Consider the following 26,483-nt stretch of genomic DNA (forward strand, 5'->3'; position numbering starts at 1 on the left):
TGATCATTTCTTCCCCCCAACTTCCTCCCACCATATCCTCTTCCCCCCTCTCTGCCACCTCCCCCTCTTCCTTCTCCACCTGCCCACTTCACTCTCCACCTGCCTCACACATCTCCCTCTCCTCCCTTCTCTCTGTCCATTTGCTCCTCCCCCTCACCCTGTTCATCCTCTCCTCTATCCACCTCAACCCAACCCCAGCTATACTTACCTGCATATGAAGAGCATGAAATACAATTCAGTAAAGTGGGCCAATACTACTTCCACAAGACACCTGCCATGCAGGGAAGGCTACATATCATGGGTTCAGAAAACCATTTCTTGCCCCCAACATGTAGGCTGCCCTGCAACTCAGGCTGATTTGGCAGGCTGATGCTGTCCCCACATAACATGCAGGTCAGCCTATACACAAGAGACTGAAAAAAAACACATTTTTGCCCATATCTCTGCTCCTGTTGGAGCTAGGAAGTTATAAACCCCACAGAGCTGACACTTGTGAGACTCACAGTTTCTGCACCAAATTGGGTTGAAATCAATCCAAGAGTCTGGGAGATTCAGGACATACACATTGCTTTATATATATGTAACAGATTACTGGTCTTTGCCAATAGAGTTTATCTGTTTTTCTGAAGATTTCCAGCATCTTGCACAACTTTATATTGTCAAATGCTATAGCTAGGGTGACAAGTGCTATGAAAGTGTCTTTATCTGTCTTAAGACTGATCTCAATTTTCATTTCCATGCTTCTGTATACTATTATGGGCAGCAACGTGGATGCATGAGCGGAGCTGATTGTGCGATATTTTCCACATTTATCTGCCCTCACTGTCTTCAGGATTGTGTGAATGATATTCTTCCAAAAGCCAATGGCTTGTCTTCAGTTTCATATATTCTAGACACTAATTTCAATAATCATTTTGTTGCCATTTTGTCCCGATACTTTTAGAGATTCTTCAGGACTTTCATTTATCCCTTCTGCTTTGTTTGATTGCAAATCTTACAAAAGCTGTGCCAAACTCTGACTCTAGTACTGGGTGCCACACTTCCTCCGAATTGACAACCATTTATTCTTCTATCATTGTATCAGACAGTGGCTCACATTGCACTCTTTCCTCCTACCCATTTTCTCTTCCATCAACACCTTTAATGTGGGCACCTTTTGTTTTAAATTATCCAAAATTTATTTTGACTTTTCTATGTGCTGATGTTGGCCATTTGACAAACAATTCTTTTTCAGTTTCATCACATTTTTTCCTACAGCCATTTGGCTTTTGTTTCTTTGCACTTCCTACTGACTTCATTTGTTAGTGATCTGTAGTGCTACAGTTCTTTCATTTGCTAGACTTTTATTTCCTTCTCTAATCAATTGATTTAATATTTGTTCCATTATACAATTTCTTTGTAGATATCTTTTTCCATGCTGATGTTTTGCTGTCCAATTTTTGTGGTTATCCTTTTTAGAAATTCCATTCCTCCCAATCTGAACTTCTTACTGTGGTCTTCAGTTTCACAATATCTACGGCATCAGAGAACCTCAAATACACATCCTCAGTACTTCAGTACCCCACCTCCTCCTACAATGATTCATCCTGAATGCTCTCTGAAACTACGGCCTACTCTTCACTATTACTAGATTGTGATCCAAGTCCATATCTTCATCTGAGCAGGCTCACAATCCAATATCTGATTCCAGAATCTTTGTTCTACCAAAATGTAATCGCACTGGAAGTTTCGTGTGTCCAGTGGACTTTTGCCAAGTAAAAGTCCTCCCTTAATGATTTTCTATCAATGTATCAGCCACTAATACCTGAAATTTACTGCGGAACTCATTGAGTCTGCCCACTCTATGCCCTCCTACTGTGAACTCTATATTCTCCTGCAACTTTCCCTGCTATTCCTTCCCCTACTATAGAGTTTCAGTACACCATGATTATTAAATTTTTACCTCTCTTTAAGAACTGTATTATCTATAGAACGGCCACATATATTCTCTGTACATCATCAGCTCTGGTAAGGTTATCGGTATATTTCAACAGTTCCCGCTTTCCACTGCATATGCAGCATCCACGGATGGTTAGGCTATAAGGAAGAGAGACTTAGATGTGGAATGAATGACAGCTATCAAAGTGGATGTACTGTTGGTGGTTGGCGTACTTTATATTGATGTACATATTTATGGAGCCATCTGAGATGTGGAGATCGAAGAAAGATGGCTCGATGACTTGAGAAGGACCAAGTGAAGCTGATTTGAGAACTGGTGTTGAGGGTATAGAGGAAATGGTGAAGGCTGTCCTTGTCTTGCGCCCAGATCATAAAAATGTCATGAATGAATCCAAATCAGACAATAGGTTTTAGGTGTTAACTATGTAGGAAGGATTCATCCAGATGGCCCGAAAATAAGTTTGCACAGGATGGTGGCATATGAGTACTCATGGCAGTACCACACTTTGTTTGTAGATTCAGCCTTCGAATGTAAAATAATTTTGGGTCAGGATGTGGTTGGCTAGGTATCAGAATGACGTAGAGAAAGGTAATGAGGAATGTTTGTGTATGAAGATGTCACATCCACAGTGACCAACAAGGTGTCTGGCGGTAATGCAATAGGAACCGTGGAGATGCAGTGTCTTGAATGTAGGATGGGAGGTTATGGAAAATAGTTTGGAGGTGTTGGTAAGCAAAGGCAGAAGTTTGTTATGTGGGAGCATTGTACCCAGCCATAATGGGATGACCTGTAGGCAGACCTATAGGGTTGGGTTTGCAGAGTAGGTAGAAGGTAGAAGTTTGTAGGGTTGATGGTGTGAGAAGGGAGATGGGCTCAGGTGTTAGGTTCTGGGATGGACCTATGGCCTTGAGAAACTGCATGAGGTCATGTTTGACTTTTGAGATGGAATCACAGTTGTAAGGTTTGTATGCAAATGTGTTGGCAGAGACCCTCAACCACATACAGCAGTCAGCTTTCTAGATGTCTATCTCCATCTCTCCTTTCAGAGTATGCTGATGCAACAGCTCCATACTTAACAATCATTTACAACTGCTTGGTCAATGAAAGATCTGTACCAAAAGACTAGAAAGTTGCACAGCTCACACCAATATTCAAGATAGGTAGTAGGAATAATCCACCAAATTACAGGCCCATGTCATTAACAACAATATGCAGCAGGATTTTGGAACATATGTTATGTTCAAACATTATGAATTATGGTCTATTGAAACACAGTCAACCCAGATTTAGAAAACATTGTTCTTGTGAAACACAACTAGCTGTATATTCCGTATCAAGTGCACCAACCATCAACAATACCTCCACTTTGAGTGCTACTGACAAGGGATTTCAAACTGATTCTGTATTTCTAGATTTGCAGAAGACTTTTGACACAGTACCACATAAGCAACTTTTAGTGAAATTGCATACTTATGGAATATTGACTCAGTTATGTGAGTGGATTTATGATTTCCTGATTTACAGTTCACAGTAATTGATGGAAAGCCATTGAGTAAAACGGAAGTGTTTTGTGGCGTTCCCAAGGTAGAGTTATAGGCCCTCTGCTGTTTCTTACCTACATAAATGATTTAGGAGACAGTCTGAGCAGCAGTCTTAGGTTGTTTGCAGATGTTGCTGTCATTTCTCATCCAATAAAGCCATCATAAAATCAAAACAAATAGCAAAACAATTTAGAAAAGATAGCTGTATGGTGTGAAAATTGGCAATTGTCCCTAAATAATGAAAAGTGTGAGGTCATTTACACATGTGCTAAAAGGTATCCACTTAACTTTGGTTACACAATAAATCAGTCAAATCTAAAGGCCGCAAATTCAGGTAAATACCTAGGGATTACAATTACGAACAACTTAAATTGGAAAGAACGCATAGAAAATGTGAGACAAGCAACCCACAGACTACGTTTTATTGGCAGAACAGCTACAAAAAGTGAAATGTCTACTAAACAGATAGCCTACACTATGCTTCTCCACTCTCTTTTGGAGTAATTCTGCACAGTCTAGGGTCCTTATCAGATGGGATTTACAGAGTACACTGAGAAATTTCAAAGAAGAGCGGCATGTTTTGTATTATCGCAAAATAGGGGAGAGAGAGAGAGAGAGTCACTGACATGATACAGGATTTGAGGTGGACATCATTAAAACAAAGGTGTTTTTCATTGCGACAGACTCTTCTCACAAAATTTGAATCACCAGCTTTCTCCACCAAATGTGAAAATAATTTGTTGAATCCAACCTACACAGGCAGGAACTATCATCATAACAAAAAAGGGAAATCACAGATCACATGGGAATAATAGAGAATTATTGTGATGGTGGTTCGATGAACCCTCTGCCAGGCACTTAAGTGTGATTTGCAGAGTATCGATGTAGATGCAGATGGCTCCATACATACGACTCTCCATATCATGTGCACCAACCATCAACAGTACCTCCACACTTTGACAGCTGTCATCCATCCCATGCCAAAAAGTATCTTCCTTACAGCCTTACCAACCACAGAAGCTGCATCTGCAGTAGAAAATACAAATTGTTAAAATATACCAATAACCTTACCAGAGACTTTACAGATGGACAGTATCCTATCCAGGTCATTATCAAGAAGTCTCCAGTGCCACTAGTAAACCTGTTAACCAGCCACTGGCCAGCAATCGTCTGATCACCCAGTATCACACTGGCCTTAAAAAACTCAACCACAACCTCTATCAGGCTTTCAACTACCTCGCGTTATGCCACAAGGTGAGAGATGTCCTACCCAAAATCCTAGCCACATCTCTCACAGTAGTGTTCTGCTACCCATCCAACCTACGTACAGTACATCCTTGTCCATTTCTATTTCAATCCTACTCCCACCCCTGCACTCTATGGGTCATTCTCTTGTGGTCGGCCCAGGTGTAAGACCTGTCCTACACCTCCCTACCACCTCCTACCACAGTACAGTCACAAAAACATACTACCCCATAAAAGGCAGGGCCATATGGAAAAGAAGCTATGTTATATACCAGCTATGCTGCATTTAGTTTACAGCAGTCTATGTGAGCATCCCAAGTAACCGACTGTCTACTCATATGAATGACCACTGTCAAACTATGGCAAACCATAAATTTGACCATACCATTTTCGAACATGCTGCACACAACAACACAAATGACTTCAACAATTGCTTCAGTATGCAGGCCATTTGGATAATCCCTTCCAGAACAAGTTTCACTGACCTACACAGATGGGAATTCTCTCTAGAACACATCCAGCACTCTTGCCGTTCCACTGGCCTAAACCTCTGCAAAACTGTTCACACTGCCTCACCTTGCCTTTTCCATTCTCTCTGCAATCCGTAGCACTCCTTATCCATCCAGATCACGCACTACCTTGTCCCACCACTCTTCCCCCCTCCCCCTACGTCACGAGCATTCTCTCCCCCCCTTTCAACACCTCTCCCTTTCTCTCCCATCCCTTTCTCCCTCTGCATCTTCATTTTTCTCTTTCATTTTCCCCCCTTCATGTCTCCAGCTCTCCTCTTAATACATCTCTTTTCCTCGTAACCTTTGCACATTTTTCACCTTGTTGTGTGGCCACAAAGTCCTGTCTCTTTCCTGCTATTTCCTCCCCACCTCTATTCCCTCCCCACCTCCAACAGCTCAGACGACTGGTTTAAAAAATTGAGTATCAATAATTAATCTTCTTGTGACTTCAGGAGTGTGTTTGTGGGTATGTGAATGTGTGTACTATTGCTGGAAAAGGAGCTACTGTTCAAAAGCTAGTGTGAACACTGTTTTCTGTTATGTGTTACTGTGTTCCACACGGTGTGCTATAGGTGAGTGGTTACCTTTCCATTATTGTTATGAATTTAGGTACCTTATCATATGACAAAACTGGTCAGAATAATGAAAGCTGAAGCTACTGTAACTTACGTCATCCACATTTTCTGTTGACTGCAGTCTAATATATTCCAGTTGAGCATGTGTGTATAACTCTAGAGTCTAAGCATACTATAGTCAAAAAAAAAGTATATGAGCTTAGTGCATTAGTGAATTTCAAGTTTACTATGCTATTTGAATTTGCATTTATATTAAAGTTATCAAATACAGGAAGGTTATTATGAATAACCTGAGAAACTACACCCATGCAGCACAATACATGGCATTGATTGGGCAATATACATCAATTACTTAAAATCTTTATTGTACAGTGTTACACCCACCATTTCGATTGATGTTTCTTTTATATATAATATGTCTGCTTCTGTCTGTATATGTGTGGATGGATATGTGTGTGTGTGTGCGCGCGCGAGTGTATACCCGTCCTTTTTTCCCCCTAAGGTAAGTCTTTCCGCTCCCGGGATTAGAATGACTCCTTACCCTCTCCCTTAAAACCCACATCCTTTCGTCTTTCCCTCTCCTTCCCTCTTTCCTGATGAGGCAACAGTTTGTTGCGAAAGCTTGAATTTTGTGTGTATGTTTGTGTTTGTTTGTGTGTCTATCGACGTGCCAGCGCTTTCGTTTGGTAAGTCACATCATCTTTGTTTTTAGATATATTTTTTCCCACGTGGAATGTTTCCTTCTATTATATTCATATTATGTACAAGATTAGATTTTCTTGTAACTGCTATATATTTGCAACATAAACTGCAACATCAAATGAATGTTGCACTTTTTAGATCTGAACGTACTTTGCAATTCATCTCACTGTTACTTGATATATTGCTTGATCAATTATCCTGCTCAATTTGTGCATCTCTTTGCATTCTACCAGACTACCACTTCCTAACTGAAAGAGTGCAGAAAGTTGAAATAAACAGTCCACATAATATGCAAAAAACTGGTGATTTCTCAAACTGGGGAACAATCAAGAATGGGATGCTGCAAGGTTCGGTCTTGGGTCCTCTGCTATTCTTAATATATATTAATGACTTGCCATTCTATATTCACAAAGATGCGAAGCTGGTACTTTTTGTCGATGATACAAGTATAGCTATCACACCCAACAGACAAGAATTAACTGATGAAATTGTAAATGATATTTTTCAGAAAATCATTAAGTGGTTCTCTGCAAATGGGCTCTCATTAAACTCTGACAAAACACAGTATATACAGTTCCACACAATAAATTGAATGACACCATTAATAAATATAGACTTCGATCAGAAACCGGTAGCTAAGGTAGAATATTCAAAATTTCTAGGTGTATGCGCTGATGACGGGTTGAACTGGAAAAGAAAAACACTGAAGATCTGCTGAAATGTTTGAGTTCAGCTACTTATGATACAAGGGGCATTGCAAATTTTGGCGATATACATCTCAGTAAATTAGCTTACCACGCCTATTTTCATTCTCTGCTTTCGTATGGCATCATATTCTGGGGTAACTCATCATTGAGTAAAAGAGTGTTCATTGCACAAAAGCGTGTAATCAGAATAATTGCTGGAGCTCATTCAAGATCATCCTGCAGACACTTATTCAAAGAGCTAGGGATCTTCACTGTAGCCTCCCTATATATATATATATATATATATATATATATATATATATATATATATATATATATATATATATATATATATATATATATAAAGAAAGATGATGAGACTTACCAAACAAAAGTGCTGGCAGGTCGATAGACACACAAACAAACACAAATATACACACAAAATTCAAGCTTTCGCAACAAACTGTTGCCTCATCAGGAAAGAGGGAAGGAGAGGGAAAGACGAAAGGATGTGGGTTTTAAGGGAGAGGGTAAGGAGTCATTCCAATCCCGGGAGCGGAAAGACTTACCTTAGGGGGAAAAAAGGACAGGTATACACTCGCACACACACACATACCTGTCCTTTTTTCCCCCTAAGGTAAGTCTTTCCGCTCCCGGGATTGGAATGACTCCTTACCCTCTCCCTTAAAACCCACATCCTTTCGTCTTTCCCTCTCCTTCCCTCTTTCCTGATGAGGCAACAGTTTGTTGCGAAAGCTTGAATTTTGTGTGTATATTTGTGTTTGTTTGTGTGTCTATCGACCTGCCAGCACTTTTGTTTGGTAAGTCTCATCATCTTTCTTTTTAGATATATTTTTTCCACGTGGAATGTTTCCCTCTGTTATATTCATATATATATATATATATATATATATATATATATATATATATATATATATATATATATATATATAAAAAAAGAAAGATGATGATACTTACCAAACAAAAGCGCTGGCAGGTCGATAGACACACAAACAAACACAAATATACACACAAAATTCAAGCTTTCGCAACAAACTGTTGCCTCATCAGGAAAGAGGGAAGGAGAGGGAAAGACGAAAGGATGTGGGTTTTAAGGGAGAGGGTAAGGAGTCATTCCAATCCCGGGAGCGGAAAGACTTACCTTAGGGGGAAAAAAGGACAGGTATACACTCGCACACACACACATATCCATCCACACATACAGACACAAGCAGACATATTTAAAGACAAAGAGTTTGGGCAGAGATGTCAGTTGAGGTGGAAGAGTAGAGGCAAAGAAGTTGTTGAGAGACAGGTGAGGTATGAGTGGCGGCAACTTGAAATTAGCGGAGATTGAGGCCTGGCGGATAACGAGAAGAGAGGATATACTGAAGGGCAAGTTCCCATCTCCGGAGTTCGGATAGGTTGGTGTTGCTGGGAAGTATCCAGATAACCCGGACGGTGTAACACTGTGCCAAGATGTGCTGGCTGTGCACCAAGGCATGTTTAGCCACAGGGTGATCCTCATTACCAACAAACACTGTCTGCCTGTGTCCATTCATGCGAATAGACAGTTTGTTGCTGGTCATTCCCACATAGAATGCATCACAGTGTAGGCAGGTCAGTTGGTAAATCACGTGGGTGCTTTCACACGTGGCTCTGCCTTTGATCGTGTACACCTTCCGGGTTACAGGACTGGAGTAGGTGGTGGTGGGAGGGTGCATGGGACAGGTTTTGCACCGGTCAAAGATTTACTGTCCTACACCCGTACTCTCTGCTGGAAATATCACTTTGCCATGAAGAAAAATGATCCTAATCCTACTCCTAATGATCCAACTCCCCAAGACACCATCCAAATTGAACCCTGCATGGAACAGTTCCGTCCTCCATCACAGCGGGACCCACCTCCTCTTCCTCAAAATCACCCTCTCCAAACCTTCCAGGAATTTCTGACTTCCAGCCTTGCATCTCAATCCTTCTTAAAAAACCTTAATCCTACACCCAACATCACCACTGCTGAAGCCCAGGCTATCCGTGATCTGAAGGCTGACCGATCCATCGTCATTCTTCCGGCGGACAAGGGTTCCACGACCGTGGTACTTGATCGTCGGGAGTATGTGGCTGAGGGACTGCGTCAGCTTTCAGACAACACCACATACAAAGTTTGCCAAGGTAACCCTATTCCCGATGTCCAGGCGGAGCTTCAAGGAATCCTCAGAACCTTAGGCCCCCTGCAAAACCTTTCACCTGACTCCATCAACCTCCTGACCCCACCGACACCCCGCACCCCAACCTTCTACCTTCTTCCTAAAATCCACAAACCCAATCATCCCGGCCGCCCCATTGTAGCTGGTTACCAAGCCCCCACAGAACGTATCTCTGCCTACGTAGATCAACACCTTCAACCCATTACATGCAGTCTCCCATCCTTCATCAAAGACACCAACCACTTCCTTGAACACCTGGAATCCTTACCCAATCTGTTACCCCCGGAAACCATCCTTGTAACCATTGATGCCACTTCCTTATACACAAATATTCCGCACGTCCAGGGCCTCGCTGCGATGGAGCATTTCCTTTCACGCCGATCACCTGCCACCCTACCTAAAACCTCTTTCCTCATTACCTTAGCCAGCTTCATCCTGACCCACAACTTCTTCACTTTTGAAGGCCAGACATACCAACAATTAAAGGGAACAGCCATGGGTACCAGGATGGCCCCCTCATACGCCAACCTATTCATGGGTCACTTAGAGGAAGCCTTCTTGGTTACCCAGGTCTGCCAACCCAAAGTTTGGTACAGATTTATTGATGACATCTTCATGATCTGGACTCACAGTGAAGAAGAACTCCAGAATTTCCTCTCCAACCTCAACTCCTTTGGTTCCATCAGATTCACCTGGTCCTACTCCAAATCCCATGCCAGTTTCCTTGACGTTGACCTCCACCTGTCCAATGGCCAACTTCACACGTCCGTCCACATCAAACCCACCAACAAGCAACAGTACCTCCATTATGACAGCTGCCACCCATTCCACATCAAACGGTCCCTTCCCTACAGCCTAGGTCTTCGTGGCAAACGAATCTGCTCCAGTCCGGAATCCCTGAAACATTACACCAACAACCTGACAACTGCTTTCGCATCCCGCAACTACCCTCCCGGCCTGGTACAGAAGCAAATAACCAGAGCCACTTCCTCATCCCCTTAAACCCAGAATCCCCCACAGAAGAACCACAAAAGTGCCCCACTTGTGACAGGATACTTTCCGGGACTGGACCAGACTCTGAATGTGGCTCTCCAGCAGGGATACGACTTCCTCAAATCCTGCCCTGAAATGAGATCCATCCTTCATGAAATCCTCCCCACTCTGCCAAGAGTGTCTTTCCGCCGTCCACCTAACCTTCGTAACCTGTTAGTTCATCCCTATGAAATCCCCAAACCACCTTCCCTACCCTCTGGCTCCTACCCTTGTAACCGCCCCCGGTGCAAAACCTGTCCCATGCACCCTCCCATCACCACCTACTCCAGTCCTGTAACCCGGAAGGTGTACACGATCAAAGGCAGAGCCACGTGTGAAAGCACCCACGTGATTTACCAACTGACCTGCCTACACTGTGATGCATTCTATGTGGGAATGACCAGCAACAAACTGTCCATTCGCATGAATGGACACAGGCAGACAGTGTTTGTTGGTAATGAGGATCACCCTGTGGCTAAACATGCCTTGGTGCACAGCCAGCACATCTTGGCACAGTGTTACACCGTCCGGGTTATCTGGGTACTTCCCACCAACACCAACCTATCCGAACTCCGGAGATGGGAACTTGCCCTTCAATATATCCTCTCTTCTCGTTATCCGCCAGGCCTCAATCTCCGCTAATTTCAAGTTGCCGCCACTCATACCTCACCTGTCTCTCAACAACTTCTTTGCCTCTACTCTTCCACCTCAACTGACATCTCTGCCCAAACTCTTTGTCTTTAAATGTGTCTGCTTGTGTCTGTATGTGTGGATGGATATGTGTGTGTGTGCGAGTGTATACCTGTCCTTTTTTCTCCCTAAGGTAAGTCTTTCCGCTCCCGGGATTGGAATGACTCCTTACCCTCTCCCTTAAAACCCACATCCTTTCGTCTTTCCCTCTCCTTCCCTCTTTCCTGATGAGGCAACAGTTTGTTGCGAAAGCTTGAATTTTGTGTGTATATTTGTGTTTGTTTGTGTGTCTATCGACCTGCCAGCGCTTTTGTTTGGTAAGTCTCATCATCTTTCTTTTTAGATATATTTTTTCCACGTGGAATGTTTCCCTCTGTTATATATATATATATATATATATATATATATATATATATATATATATATATATATATATATATATATATATATATATATATATACACTTATGAAATTTGTTATTAACAATCCGGACGAATTCAAAAGTAATAGCAGTGTACATGGCTACAACACTAGTAGAAAGGATGATCTTCACTACTCAAGGTTAAATGTAAATTTGGCTCAGAAGGGGGTAAATTATGCTGCCACAAAAGTCTTTGTTCACTTACCTAATAGCATCAAAAGTCTGACAGATAGCCATATAGAATTTAAAAGTAAATTAAAAGAATTTCTGAATGGCAACTCCTTCTACTCATTAGATGAATTTTTGGGTATAGTAAGTGGGTAATTCCCCCCCCCCACCACCACCACCACCACCACCACCACCACCACCACCACCCCCCCACCCCACCCCCCACCCCCACCCAAAAAACAAAAAAAAATATTAAGTGTCATGTAGTATTTTGCGTAATGTAATATCTTGTATGGACACCTTTTATTAACCTGACACATTCCACATCATTACAAAGTGTCGTATTCATGATCTATGGAACAAGTACTAATCTAATCTAATCTAATAATTCCTCTCCTTTTTCACTTTTCCAATTTCTTTCTTTTAAAAGTAATATTAAGTTCTAAAATGCGAAGGATCTATCTGCAATGTTTTCCTGCAGTTATTTATACATTTAATGGCATGGGATATAATTATTTTTGTTGCAGTGTGGTTTGGAGTCCATCTGAAGCTAGCTGGGTAAGTCAATTCAGAAGGTCAGAGTAGGGTAAAGACTTACCAGCTCTAATAGGAGAATGCCAAGAAAAGCACTGGGATGTTCAAAGCAACCTGAAGATAACTTTACTTAGCTTGCTTACTCTATTCTTACACTAATCCATAGTAATTTTAGCATTTACATCCCTGTTTATCTGATATTATTAGAGTTGTTCAAATATTCACGCACTTACCCAAAGCATTTTCTGGTGGTAACAGGACATGATCTGTGTAAAGGTATTCAAGAAATGCTCTGTATACAGGATATGTATAGTACTCCATATTGAGTTCACTGAAAAAGTGAAGCACACAACAGTTGATAAGGTGAATAATGTATTATTATTAATTAAAAATTAGTATCAACTGTAGTATTTACATACCTTCTTGTACTTTCCTGCCAATTGTGTTCAAACATAGCCCTGAAATGTTCACACCGAATCTTCAACACTGTCTTGTGGACATAAATTGGCCTACCTTGAACATTGATTGTCAGGTCACTAGTGTTCTGAAAATGGAACATTTGTTGACTGTATCAGTTTCTTCATCAGAGTGCTTAAAAAAGGTGAAATAAAAACAAATTGAACTTATGACTCTCACAAGTATTCTGACAATCGCCACTCACAAAATGAGACTTGTATGCTATGTACGAGTCTATAGAATTAACAACCACTCCAGATATCTGCATTATTATAAAATGACAGACACCTTTAAAAAAAAAAAAAAAAAAAAAAAAAAAACTAGCCCTTTCTTTAAATATATGAAATTATAGCTAAATGAGTCTTACTTTCATTATTTTACTTTCACAGTGTCCACAAATAAATGAGGTTAACAATGCATGTAAAACTGATCACTGGCTTCAATGTTACACCCATTTCAGGAGTAACTGCCTGAAGGAAAGTAAGACATTATATATAAAGTTTTATTTCCGGTCACAGACTACAAATGCCTTCCGATTCATATTCTTTCTTAACAATCGGCATGTCTACAATATAAACCAATTAGCTCCTTGTTCAAATCTAAACCAGTACCTCATTAAAAACTAATTTAATTGCAAATTTATTAATAAGAAAGATTCTCTCCTGTACTGATAAGATTTTTTACATGATAGAACGAAGATTATAACTGAACATCCTATCAATGATGAAGCCATTAAAGACAGCACACAAACAATGACTGGATAAGGAAAGGAACTGTACATATCTCAGGGAAACACCATAACAACATTTGCCTTAAGCAATTTAGAAAAACCATTTAGTACGTTGTTATGGATGTATGGATTGTTTCCATTCTACATCTATATACTATTTCCATTATGACAGTATTTCAGTAGAAAGTGTTCAAGCACAAGCAAGACTAAACTGTCACAAAATATAATATAGTTCCCAAGACAGCAAAAACCAACAAAAATGTAATGATTACAGAAAATTACATGTTGTTGTTGTTGTTGTTGTCTTCAGTCCTGAGGCTGGTTTGATGCAGCTCTCCATGCTACTCTATCCTGTGCAAACTTCTTCATCTCCCAGTACCTACTGCTACCTACATCCTTCTGAATCTGCTTAGTGTATTCATCTCTTGGTCTCCCTCTACGATTTTTACCCTCCACACTGCCCTTCAATGCTAAATTTGTGATCCCTTGATGCCTCAAAACATGTCCTACCAACCGATCCCTTCTTCTAGTCAAGTTGTGCCCCAAACTTCTCTTCTCCCCAATCCTATTCAATACCTCCTCATTAGTTACGTGATCTACCCACCTTATCTTCAGCATTCTTCTGTAGCACCACACTTCGAAAGCTTCTATTCTCTTCTTGTCCAAACTGGTTATCGTCCATGTTTCACTTCCATACATGGCTACACTCCATACAAGCACTTTCAGAAACGACTTTCTGACACTTAAATCTATACTCTATGTTAACAAATTTCTCTTCTTCAGAAACGATTTCCTTGCCATTGCCAGTCTACATTTTATATCCTCTCTACTTCGACCATCATCAGTTATTTTGCTCCCCAAATAGCAAAACTCCTTTACTACTTTAAGTGTCTCATTTTCTAATCTAATCCCCTCAGCATCACCCGATTTAATTTGACTACATTCCATTATCCTCGTTTTGCTTTTGTTGATGTTCATCTTATATCCTCCTTTCAAGACACTGTCCATTCCATTCAACTGCTCTTCCAAATCCTTTGCTGTCTCTGACAGAATTACAATGTCATCGGCGAACCTCAAAGTTTTTACTTCTTCTCCATGAATTTTAATACCTACTCCGAATTTTTCTTTTGTTTCCTTTACTGCTTGCTCAATATACAGATTGAATAACATCGGGGAGAGGCTACAACCCTGTCTCACTCCTTTCCTAACCACTGCTTCCCTTTCATGCCCCTCAACTCTTATAACTGCCATCTGGTTTCTGTACAAATTGTAAATAGCCTTTCGCTCCCTGTATTTTACCCCTGCCACCTTCAGAATTTGAAAGAGAGTATTCCAGTTAACGTTGTCAAAAGCTTTCTCTACGTCTACAAATGCTAGAAACGTAGGTTTGCTTTTTCTTAATCTTTCTTCTAAGGTAAGTCGTAAGGTTAGTATTGCCTCACGTGTTCCAACATTTCTACGGAATCCAAACTGATCTTCCCCGAGGTCCGCTTCTACCAGTTTTTCCATTCGTCTGTAAAGAATTCACGTTAGTATTTTGCAGCTGTGACTTATTAAACTGATAGTTCGGTAATTTTCACATCTGTCAACACCTGCTTTCTTTGGTATTGGAATTATTATATTCTTCTTGAAGTCTGTGGGTATTTCGCCTGTCTCATACATCTTGCTCACCAGATGGTAGAGTTTTGTCATGACTGGCTCTCCCAAGGCCATCAGTAGTTCTAATGGAATGTTGTCTACTCCCGGGGCCTTGTTTTGACTCAGGTCTTTCAGTGCTCTGTCAAACTCTTCACGCAGTATCTTATCTCCCATTTCATCTTCATTTACATCCTCTTCCATTTCCATAATATTGTCCTCAAGTACATAGTCGCATAAAAAGTCTTTGATAGGGTGACACTTGATTTCTAACAAATTACACCTGTTGTCACACAACTATTGTAGTTGTGAAAAGTATTCTGACTCTCAGCATATACAATAACAGTATAATGTAAATCAAAAGTCAATGCCAGCTCCAGTAAGAAGTATACTATTTATATAACAACTTATTACTATGTAACAATTAAATTTGTGCTGAGCAGCAGACATAGGAATATCTAAAAGAGAGAGGATATTAGGATGTGGGTGGATGTGACACCACCACCACCACCACCACCACCACCACCACCACCACCTCTGTTTAGTCATTGTTATCTTATGGCCTATTTCCCAAAATATTGTGGCCATTGGATGCTATGAACAGACAGTGCACCCATGGATTGCTTGATCTTATCCAAAGGAATTACAACCTGCCCTATGTTGCTCACTCCTTCCCTGACCCCCCCCCCCCCCCCCCACACACACACACCCTTCAGCTTTGGCACCCATTCATTATCAGTGTCGCCACAGCCATAAGTGTTTGTGTGAGTGAGTGAGTGGAAGAGAGTCAGGGGAGGTGCACATACAGTTACATTTCCTTCATGGAATTTTTACAAGAGTGATAATATTAACAAACCAGGTATTAAGTTTCAAAACGGCAAACAATCCACTGCAGAGTGAGTGATTCATTCTGGAAACAATCCACTAGGCTCAGCCTAATCCACCTCTCTGTAATATCCTTTCTCTCAGGAGGTTTTTTTTTTTTTTTCGTTTTGGTTTTAGGGCGCAAAACTGCTATGGTCAGTAGCGCCCGGTCCGTGACTTAGGAAACAGTAAAAAACCGAAATTGAAAACCAGCAGCAATGGGAATGAAAGTCGTAAAATTGGAGAAACTAAAAGCAGAAGGAAGGCTTAAAAATCCACTACAGAAAGGGGTTTGTTGTCCCCAAAAAAAGCTTCAAATGACTGACGTCATTTCACTGGCACTAATAAACTTGAGAACGCAGTCGGCTGAGCGCGTGTCATCTGCTAAAATCGACGATATATCAGGCGACAGCTGTAGACGGGCGTGTAACAGAGTAAAATAGGGGCACTCAATTAAAAGGTGTCTTACCGTCCACAGCTGAGAGCAGTGGGGACAGAGTGGGGGAGGATCGCCGCTTAAAAGATGTCGATGGCTAAAAAACAGTGCCCTATCCAGAGTCTAGTTAAAATTACCTCCTCCCGACGACGCGTTCGGGAGGAAGAGGTCCAAGCACAAGGAAGAGCTTTCACGTCCCGCAATTTATTATGGGGACGTGTCGACCAATGCGCGTGCCATAATTGAACAACACGACGACATAAAACGCTCCGTAGATCGGCAAAGGGAGTCGATTGAATAGCTGGCCAAAGAAGAGAGACTGCAGCCTTGGCTGCAATATCGGCCGCCTCATTTCCACAGATACCAACGTGTCCCGAGAGCCAGAGGAACACCACCGAGACGCCCCCCAGGTGGAGCAAGTGCAGACAGTCCTGAATCCGGTGGACCAGAGGGTGCACAGGATAAAGAGCTTGGAGACTGAGGAGAGAGCTGAGGGAATCTGAGCAGATAACGTACTGTATCCGCTGATGGCAGCGGATGTAGTGGACAGCCTGGAGAACAGCGTAAAGCTCCACAGTATACACCGAACACTGGTCAGGAAGCCGAAAGTGATTTGGGGTGTCGCCAACAATATAGGCACTCCCTACACCTAAAGATGTTTTCGAGCCATCGGTGTAAATAAATGTGGCGTCCGTCATTTGTGCACATAGAGCAGCAAATGCCCGACGATAAACAAGTGAAGGGGTACCATCCTTGGGAAATCGACAAAGGTCACGGAGCAGGCAAAGCCGGGGATGGAGCCAAGGCGGTGCTGTACCCCAAGTTGTCAAGAAGGTTTTAGGAAAGCGGAAGGAAAGAGAATGGAGCAGTTGACGGAAGCAGACTCCCGGTGGTAGTAGGGAGGAGCGGCGGCCTGCATACCCTACATAAAAGGAGGCGTCGAAAAAAGGGTCATGGGCTGGATTAGCAGGCATGGAAGACAGATGGCTAGCATAACGACTCAGAAGGACTGCTCGCTGATTGGACAGTGGAGGCTCAGCAGTCTCAGCATAAAGGCTTTCCACAGGGCTGGTGTAAAAAGCTCCAGACATTAAACGTAATCCACGGTGGTGGATAGAGTCGAGACGCCGAAGAATAGACGGCTGAGCAGAGGAGTAGACTATGCTTCCATAGTCCAATTTCGAGCACACTAAGGCGCAATAGAGGCGGAGAAGGACCACTCGGTCCGCTCCCCAGGAGGTACCACTCAGGACACGGAGGGTGTTGAGGGATCGCAGACAGCGAGCCGAAAGATAGGAAACGTGGGAGGACCAGCACAGTTTTCTGTCAAACATAAGACCCAAGAATTTAGCGACGTTTGAAAACGGAAGGTTGACAGGACCTAGATGTAAGGAGGGCGGAAGAAACTCCTTACGTCGCCAAAAATTAACACAAACGGTCTTACTGGGAGAAAAACGGAAGCCGGTTTCGATGCTCCAAGAGTGGAGGCGATCGAGAGAGCCTTGAAGACGTCGTTCAAGAAGGCTGGTCTGTTGAGAGCTGTAGAAGATCGCAAAATTGTCCATGACTGTGAAAGCCCCAAGAGAACAGTGTGCGGAGGATGCCTGTCCTCCAACAGGTATCGTATGCTCTCTCCAGATCAAAAAATATTGCTACTGTTTGGCGTTTCCGGAGAAAATTGTTCATGATATAAGTGGAGAGAGCAACAAGATGGTCAACTGCAGAACAATGCTGTCGGAATCCGCATTGAGCAGGTGTTAATAGACTGCGGGATTCCAGCCACCAAGCTAAACGGTAATTCACCATACGCTCCAAAACCTTACAGACACTACGCGTGAGAGAAATGGGGCGATAGCTAGAGGGGAGATGTTTGTCCTTTCCAGGTTTCGGAACAGGAACGACGATAGCTTCCCGCCATCGTCTGGGAAAAGTACTGTCGGTCCAAATTCGATTATAAAGGCGAAGGAGGTAACGCAGACTATGGGTTGATAAATGCAGCAACATTTGGACGTGGATACCATTCAGTCCTGGGGTGGAGGAGCGAGAGGAAGAGAGTGCATGTTGGGATTCAAATTGTTAGGTTTTAAATGAGAGTCGAACACACTGTGATTTAAGAAATTCGCTGCTCATTCTAACATGTAACAATTCATCTTGCATAAAAGAAAATTTCCTTTGAAACTAACGCTTTTCAAAGAACCATTCGCAATATTTTCCTGTGACCTCTTCGACACGGGTTCGTTTCAGCAGCTGCCAGAAAACAGGCATTACTGTGCGTGGGCAGCTATGACGACGTAGGAAGCCCATATGTTTGTACAGGTGTAGCACTGAGTTCTTACATGAGGAAATAGGACATCAGAGAATACTCAAAGATCTTAGGAATTCTGTAAAGTATACTAAAATGCATAATTCAGTTTAAAGGACACATCCATATGTCCAGATTTACAATGGAGTAGGCCCAAATTTTATATTAAGCTTTTCATTTCACTTTTCAGGATGCAAATTTTCTTGGAATACCAGCACTGTATTGTCTCATGTTGGTTCTTTATTACAGCATAATGCCATACATGCCAGAAGATGAAAATGTGTACTTGAAATTCAGTGAATAGTTGAAACTAGCCAACAGTGTGGAATGAAACATTTCGTTTCTTATGAATAGGCTGCATCTGTTGGAAAGATTCATAAAACCCACATTTGTTTAGCAAATTGACCAAAATAACTTTGTTCTTGTGCAAGGTGATTAATACTTGACTGCCAAAAATATGGAAATAAAACTGAAAGTAATAACATATTTTAGCCTTCCTTAAATACGTGAATGTATTTTAATTCACTTCATAGCTCCCAGCCACAGAAATCAGTTTTGTTTTCATTTGATGTGTGAATTGTAAATGAAGCGAAAGCATCAAAATAACTAAACATAAACACAAGTCACTATCCCCCTCCCACTACAATGAACACTGATCTGTGCATGCGCGAATCTGGCAGCTTAGGCGAGCCAGAAAAATTTTTCTGGGTAGCATAACTGCTTCTTCCTACTGCTGCAGCCACACTTCAAGTAGCCAGAAGCTGAAGGTACTTCTCATACACAACTCAACTGCACATGCGCATGAGCCCACTGGCAACTGCTCAAAAGGAACTTAATGTAAATAGTTATGACGTCACACTCATCGGAAGTATTTTGCTGTTATATATTCCATTGTCTTCGTCCTAAGGCATTTGACACATTTTGCTCTTGGCAGGCACTTGTGTGTGCACTGTGTTTTGTTGTAAACGGTGCATTTCCTTTGCAACTTACGTTTTATTTTGGTTTTATTCTCTCGTTTACATTTTATTGCTGCAGTATTATTCTGCAGTAGCGGGATACAGTAAAATTATTTGTCAGACTATTAGTTCTTACCAGACAAAATTACAAAAATTTCACTGAAGACTAAAACAATGAAAAAATTTCTGGGTTTTTCCCGGTTTTCTCCCAGATAAAAGAATTCCCAGGTTTTTCCTGGATTTCCTGGTTGTCCCACGCTGTTTTTATTGTGCATGTGATAAGTCATATTGTAGGAGAGTTTACCATTTGACGAAAGGAAATAACTCCTCAGATGTAGAAATGGGTATTCCATTGATCACTATCCTGCCCTGGAGATGTGAAGGCTTTTCAAAAACTCTTTATGTCAACAATAAATCAATGATATATTGTGAGTGAGCTGAACTTTTGAGTTAAAAATATGAATCTTGCATACAAAAAAATTAAGATGTTTGATTCATATGAAATGATGACGTATTTGAAGAGGAGGAAAATTCATCACATGAAGTCACATATACAGGGCAAAGCAAAATTCACGCACTCGGTCTTCGCAGCGCGACTCCTCACATGCCAGCGATAAAAAAAATATCTCTCACAAAATTTCGTCTGGCGAGTATATCTGGCAGAAAAGGACGTTAAAGAGTAGCAATCTGCCAACACTATAACAACACCTACTGTAACTACCTCTGACCGCACATATTATTCATGCTGTACAGTTAATGCAGTGGACAGAGTTTTGGGTTAGCATGCGGGAGGTCAAGGGTTCAATCCAGGGATGGGGCGCATTTTTTTTTTTTATTTGCTAATTTCATTCAAATATTTCATACTGTAATGTACACCATTGCTTATGTCTCATGTATCTTAAATTTACAATATTTTGTAACGCTGAACACACCAAATACGTGGTTATGGCTCTGTGCACTATAGGACTTAACATCTGAGGTCATCAGTACCTAGAACTTAGAACTACTTAAACCTAACTAGCCTAAGGACATCACACACGTCCATGCCCAAGGCAGGATTCAAACCTGCGACTGTAGCAGTCACGTGGTTCTGGAATGAAGCGCCTAGAACCGCTCGGCCACCACGGCCGGCGGTTAGACAAATAAGGAATAGACTGTTGAAACAATTAATAGAACCATGGTGATAACGCATACAAATAATAACCGAGTTTGGATATTATTCATAAACAGGGTGTATACGTGGACAAGAAAAAAAATTCCCGGATTTCCCGGTTAAAAGTACACTTTGTCCCGAGTGAGAATGTACTTTTTCCCTATTAACTGACAGTATACTTTCTCTCGGAACTGTATAACTTATCAGTCCTTTGAATGATTATGGTTTTATACATGGGCGTAGAATTTCCCGGTGCTTTAGAAAACAAAACACAGAGGAAAAAACACGTTTTGGAAAAATCTTTGATGTGCCGAATATTTTCGTATTATGAAAGTATAAATTCGAATTCCACCAAACACCGCATGTTACTTTCCAAAGCATTGAAATCGAGATTGCCATACGCTTTTGTAAGCCAGTGATAGCTCATGTCACGTGATCTCGCCAGCCAATGACAGCGGGTATTCAGAGCTTAGAGCACGTGATGTTGTCAGCCAATAGCAACATCACTGTTAAGTAGTGCGAGGACACAAACAGGAAAAGTTAATTGTTTAAGTTAATATACATAGTGCCGCTACACGAAACGCAAAGCTTCCACATATAATATTGATCTATAAGATTAATACGCTGCAAGAGAAGCTAAGCTTTCACATATGATGTTGGTCTTTTATGCGTCTATTGCAATTTAAGATATTTACACAAACGTGCCAGTAAAATTTTGAATAACGACATAAATCTCTGATCTTCTGGGCTCGAAATTCATCCAAATGGCTCGTCATCAACGAGCTGATTTTTAAATGACAGTCAAACGCTCTGTGATTTAAGAAATTCATCTTACATTCTCGCACATAGTTCAACTTGGGTAAAAGGAAATTTACTTTGATGGTAATGCTTCTCAAGCCACCATTCTGAATATTTTCCCACAACCTGGTAGAAACAGGTTCGTTTCTGCAATTGCTAGAGAGCACCAGATGACAGGCGTCACCGCGCTTGCGCAGCTACCATGTCGTAGGGAGACCGTAAGTTCGTATGTGTAAAACATTAGAAGATCTTACATTATGTCATAAAAGAAACAAGTCATCAGAGGATACTCCAAGAGCATCTGAATTTCTGATCCATACTAAAAAGTGCACATTCGTATGTCCAGATTTCCAGTGAAGTAGGCCACGACCTGATATTAAGCTTCTCAATGTGGTTTTCGGGCTGTAAATTTTCTGAGTACCACTAATGTGTTATCTCATGTTTGGTTCTTTACTATGGCATAATGCCATAAGTGCTAGAAGTTGAAAACGTTTCAAATATATTGTCTGCCTCAGCGGGAAAGATCAATAAAAGAAAATTTCTTTAGCAAGCAGACAAAAATATCATCATTGTTCTGCAAGGCATTTGATTGACCGTCAGAAAGGTGGAAATAAAATAAAATCTGCAACTAATAACACATTTTAGCCTCCCGTAATTTTGTGAATGTATTTTAATTCAGTTGACAGCTCCCGGCCACAGAAATCTGTTTTGTTTTCATTTGACGTGAGAGCAGTAAACGAAGAGGAAACAGCAAAACCACTAAATGTAAATACAGGTCACGTGGTGACTATCCATTTCCCCACAATAACTCAGACTGCTCTGTGCATCAGCCCCATATCTACGATATTTCCGAACCGTGGCAATACCCCACCACTCCCTCGAGCGTTTGAGATATGTCGTCAAAAATTTTTTAAAAAATCTAATTTTCAAAAATATGTTCATTTTTTAGCGCACATCTTTCTGAAGAGTCTGATGCATGAAACATACGTGTTGGAGGAAATGTAAGCCATGTTATTTGGTCGTAAGTGTGCCAAAGTGCAGTGCCTCGCCTCCTCACACAGCATTCTTCTATCGCACGCCACTGTATTTCGCTCTGTGGAATTGAAACGTGTATATTTTGTAATGGAAAACAAGAACTCTTCAGAAAATTTGCACTCTTTATTGCCTATCAGCTAACAACTTGCTGTTTTGTGTGACATAAAATTACATATAGGATACATAAACCCAGTAAAGACATGAGACAAGCAAGACAATACACATTTCTTCAATCCTTAGCTCCTAGAATTTTATTCCTCTCTAATATTGCAACAGTTTTACATGGCGTGCTTTCCTTTCTGCGAAGGAATCTATTACCTTATCAAAGTTCGTCAAACGTTTTGCTACATGAAAAATCGAAAAGTCGTTGTCTAATACTGAAAAAGCTGTTAACACAATAGGACCCAAGACTGGTGTGGTTTCCCAAACTGATTACGTCTATTTTGTCACTGTCTGCTACAATAATTGTACACACACCAAATAAACGAGACTGTTTTGGCACAAACGGGCTTTTTTGTAACGACAGAATATAATTCACAAAGCACCAATATCAAATGCCTATTAGGCCTACTACAAGCAAAAAGCTTTACGTTAGGAAATAGTTTCACACTACATTCATACGCTCCAGTTTCTCGAGCATGAGATCGAAAAGTAGTAGTACGAAATTTTTATACAAACTTGGAATCGTCATGCTGTTTCATAATTTGTGTGACATCCCCGTTTCTTCTCCTTCCTCGTTCTAACAAACAGTCTTGTTATCACTAATTCTATAACTATTCCTGCCAATGTCAAAGCTCATTCACAGGTTAACTTCACTAACTCTGCCAGAATCACCGGTTTAGTTCACCGTGGTTATTCTCCGGGTAGGCGTTGTTACACGTTCGTACAATGCGATTTCCGCGTTTCTTTCAATATATAACTTAAAGCAGCTGCTAGCTGGGGACTGTACAACTGGCCCTTACTAGTATAGCGATCTGGCCAAAAATTTTCTGTCAAAATTTCATTTTCTTGGATACACCAAGAAGGTAATACGTAATCTTTCTTGCCTGTTATCGTTTATTTCGACTCCTGTAGTCTGAATCTATGGATTTCGCTAGTAATTGTAACAACGCTCATCATTCGCAAACCCAATCAACCACACAATCAGACAGTGGTTGGCATTCATCCGTTCGGCATTGACTCCGCTCAGCTCGTATAGCCCCTTCTGTCTGTAGAAAAGTTTGTTTCTACATGCGACGAGGATTCCCCTGACAGACATCATGTAAACTATGCACGCATTCACAGATCAACTTACGATTCATTCAGAAATCAACTTAGAATGTGTTCAATAATGTTCAAAAACCGACAGGGATTATTTCAAAGTCATATGAATAATAGACACACTAACGTGCGCTCGATGCTAGTTGCTTTGTGAAACAGGGTTTTTCCCCTCAAGAATATGAATTTGCCCCCCCCCCTCTCCCCCTCCTAGATCTGGGCCTGGTGCGCATGCATGAATCTGGCAGCTTGGGTGCTCCAGTAAAATTTTTCCCGGTATCATCTAGCTGCTTGCTGCGACTGCTTACACAGCCAACAGCCACATTTCTGTAGCTAGAAGCGGGAGAAGGTATTACTCAACTGCGCATGCGCATGATCCCACTTGTAACTCCTAAACCAAACCTAATGTAAACAGTTGTGACGTGACGCTCAACGGAGGCAATTTGTTGTTACGAAGCATTGCATAGTCTTCCTAAAGCCTTTGACATATTTTGCTGTTGGCAGACACTTGTATGAGCACTGTGTTTTGTTGCTGTATATTGCGCATTTCCTTTACAATTTAAGTTTTATTTTCGTTTTTTCTCTCGTTCGTGTTTTATTGCTGCAGTATTACAGTGCAATAGCAGGATACAGTAATATCCTTTGTTTCCAGTATCGGTTCTTACCAGTCAGAATTACAAAAATTTAAGTGAAAACAAAAACAATGAAAAATTTCCGGAATTCTAAAAAATTCCCGGGTTTTTCCCGGTTTTCTCCCAGATGAAAAAATTCCCGGCTTTTTCCCGGATCTAACGGCTGTCCCGGGTCGTATACACCCTGATAAAGCAAGTTGCTAGTCCTACTGGTAATGTAAGGCCCTAACAAAATGTAAAGGACCTGAACGAGGCAAGAATAATAGTTGGTACTAATCTATGTGACCATTACAGGAGGGTACAAAGAAAACAGGTTTCACATCTAGTAGATGAAGTGGTGCGAATAAATTGGAGCCCACGACGTGGAAAGGGCTTCTTCCAAAGCTGACCTCTCTTCCATTTCTACGTATGTGGTCTCAGAGGTAGTTACCACACGTGTTGTTACAATGTTGCCGGATTGACACTCTTTAACATCCTTTTTATGCCGGATGTACTCGCAAGACGAAATTTTCTGAGGGACCTTTTTTTATCGCTGGCATGTGAGGAGTCGCGCTGCGAAGCCCAAGTGCGCAAATTTCGCATCACCCTGTATATCATGATTTGCATTTTAAAATAATCACTACAGCCTTTGTGAAGATATAAGAAAGACCACTGCGGGAGATCCACAGTCAAACAGCTGTTATACAAGTAACATAACAACCCTATATCCAAAGCAACAATTACACCACATGTGTGATCCTAGTGCAGGACACAAATTACAAAGTGGATGGAAGATCTTAGCGACAAACCATAAAAGAAGAATAAATGCAAGAAGAAATGTATGAAATGAAACAATTTTTTGCTTCATCCAAAACATATTAATTAAAGAGAGAACTGTTTACTCACTGAAGTTGATTGAAAATTTGAATTTTGTAAGAAATTGATATGGGGACCATAAAATGTGATAAAAAGATAACAGGTCATAAAAGAACTGTGTATTTAAAACTAAGTGCTAAAGTCAGCTATGAATAATTTGGTACTGATAACCTGTAATTAGAGGTTCAAGCATTATATTCAAGAAAGAAGATTTTCTAGAAGGTGTCGGTACAGAACAAAGGTGGCCAATTTGGTGGTCAGTGACAAATTGCTGTGGTCAACTAACGACTACTGAGCAATTTCCCGGATGAGACACAGCAGAACCATTACTCCACCAAGGGTACCAGTGGTGCATTGCAGTCTACCTTACCATGTGGCATCCAGTACAGCAAAACCAGGTGACCCATATAAACAGCAGAAACCTTTAGTTTTTCTAACTAGTATGACATTGTGGTTCTATTTGTTGATTTTGTTTTAAATAGTGATTTTCCAGACCAATATAAGTAACTTTTGTAATATGGGGAAGTGTTTTGTGCATCATATTTGAATTGCGTGCAAGTATTAATATGCACAATGGAAGAGCAACTCTAGGATTCTTTTGAAAAGCTTAAACAATTTAAAGCAGATGGAAAGGCTGGATTTGAAGAATTAAAGGTAAAAACTAATGATGAACCATTTCACGAGTGTATCGTGAATATCAGGAATCCAATAAAACATCAAATCTCTGGCATCACTGTGGCAGGACAAACATCCTGCAAGGATGGGACCAACGATGACTGAAGAGAATCGTTCAACATAACAGAAGTGCAACCCTTCTGCAAATTGCTGCAGATTTCAATGCTGGGCCATCAAGAAGTGTCAGTGTGCGAACCATTCAATGAAATTTCATCGATATGGGCTTTCGGAGCCAAAGGCCCACTCGTGTAACCTTGATGACTGTATGACATAAACCTTTACATCTCGCCTTGCCATCAACACCAACAATGGATTGTTGATGACTGGAAACACGTTCCGGATGAATGTGTGCAGATATGGAAACAACCTCGTGAATCCACGGACCCTGCATGTCAGCAGGGGACTGTTCGAGCTGGTGGAGGCTCTATAATGGTGTGGGGTGGGTGC

At 41.2% G+C, this 26,483-nt stretch overlaps 1 protein-coding gene across 4 annotated transcripts in view; it reads right to left on the reverse strand.

The window, feature by feature from the left end:
* Nucleotides 1-26,483, reverse strand: part of LOC126236668 (RCC1 and BTB domain-containing protein 1-like) — a 216,933-nt gene that overhangs the window by 79,630 nt on the left and 110,820 nt on the right. For all 4 annotated transcript variants that reach the window (XR_007544969.1, XR_007544970.1, XM_049946149.1 and 1 more), the window contains exons 9-10: nucleotides 12,672-12,796; nucleotides 12,486-12,583 (exon numbers count right to left, since the gene is read on the reverse strand). Coding sequence is in view for 2 of the 4 variants with exons in the window: in XM_049946149.1 (XP_049802106.1) it covers nucleotides 12,486-12,583; nucleotides 12,672-12,796 (223 nt within the window). In the remaining 2 variants the exon portion in view is untranslated. The remainder of the gene's footprint in view (nucleotides 1-12,485; nucleotides 12,584-12,671; nucleotides 12,797-26,483) is intronic.

The sequence above is a fragment of the Schistocerca nitens genome, chromosome 2, assembly GCF_023898315.1.
Source record: "Schistocerca nitens isolate TAMUIC-IGC-003100 chromosome 2, iqSchNite1.1, whole genome shotgun sequence".
Taxonomy (NCBI): Eukaryota; Metazoa; Arthropoda; class Insecta; order Orthoptera; family Acrididae; genus Schistocerca; species Schistocerca nitens.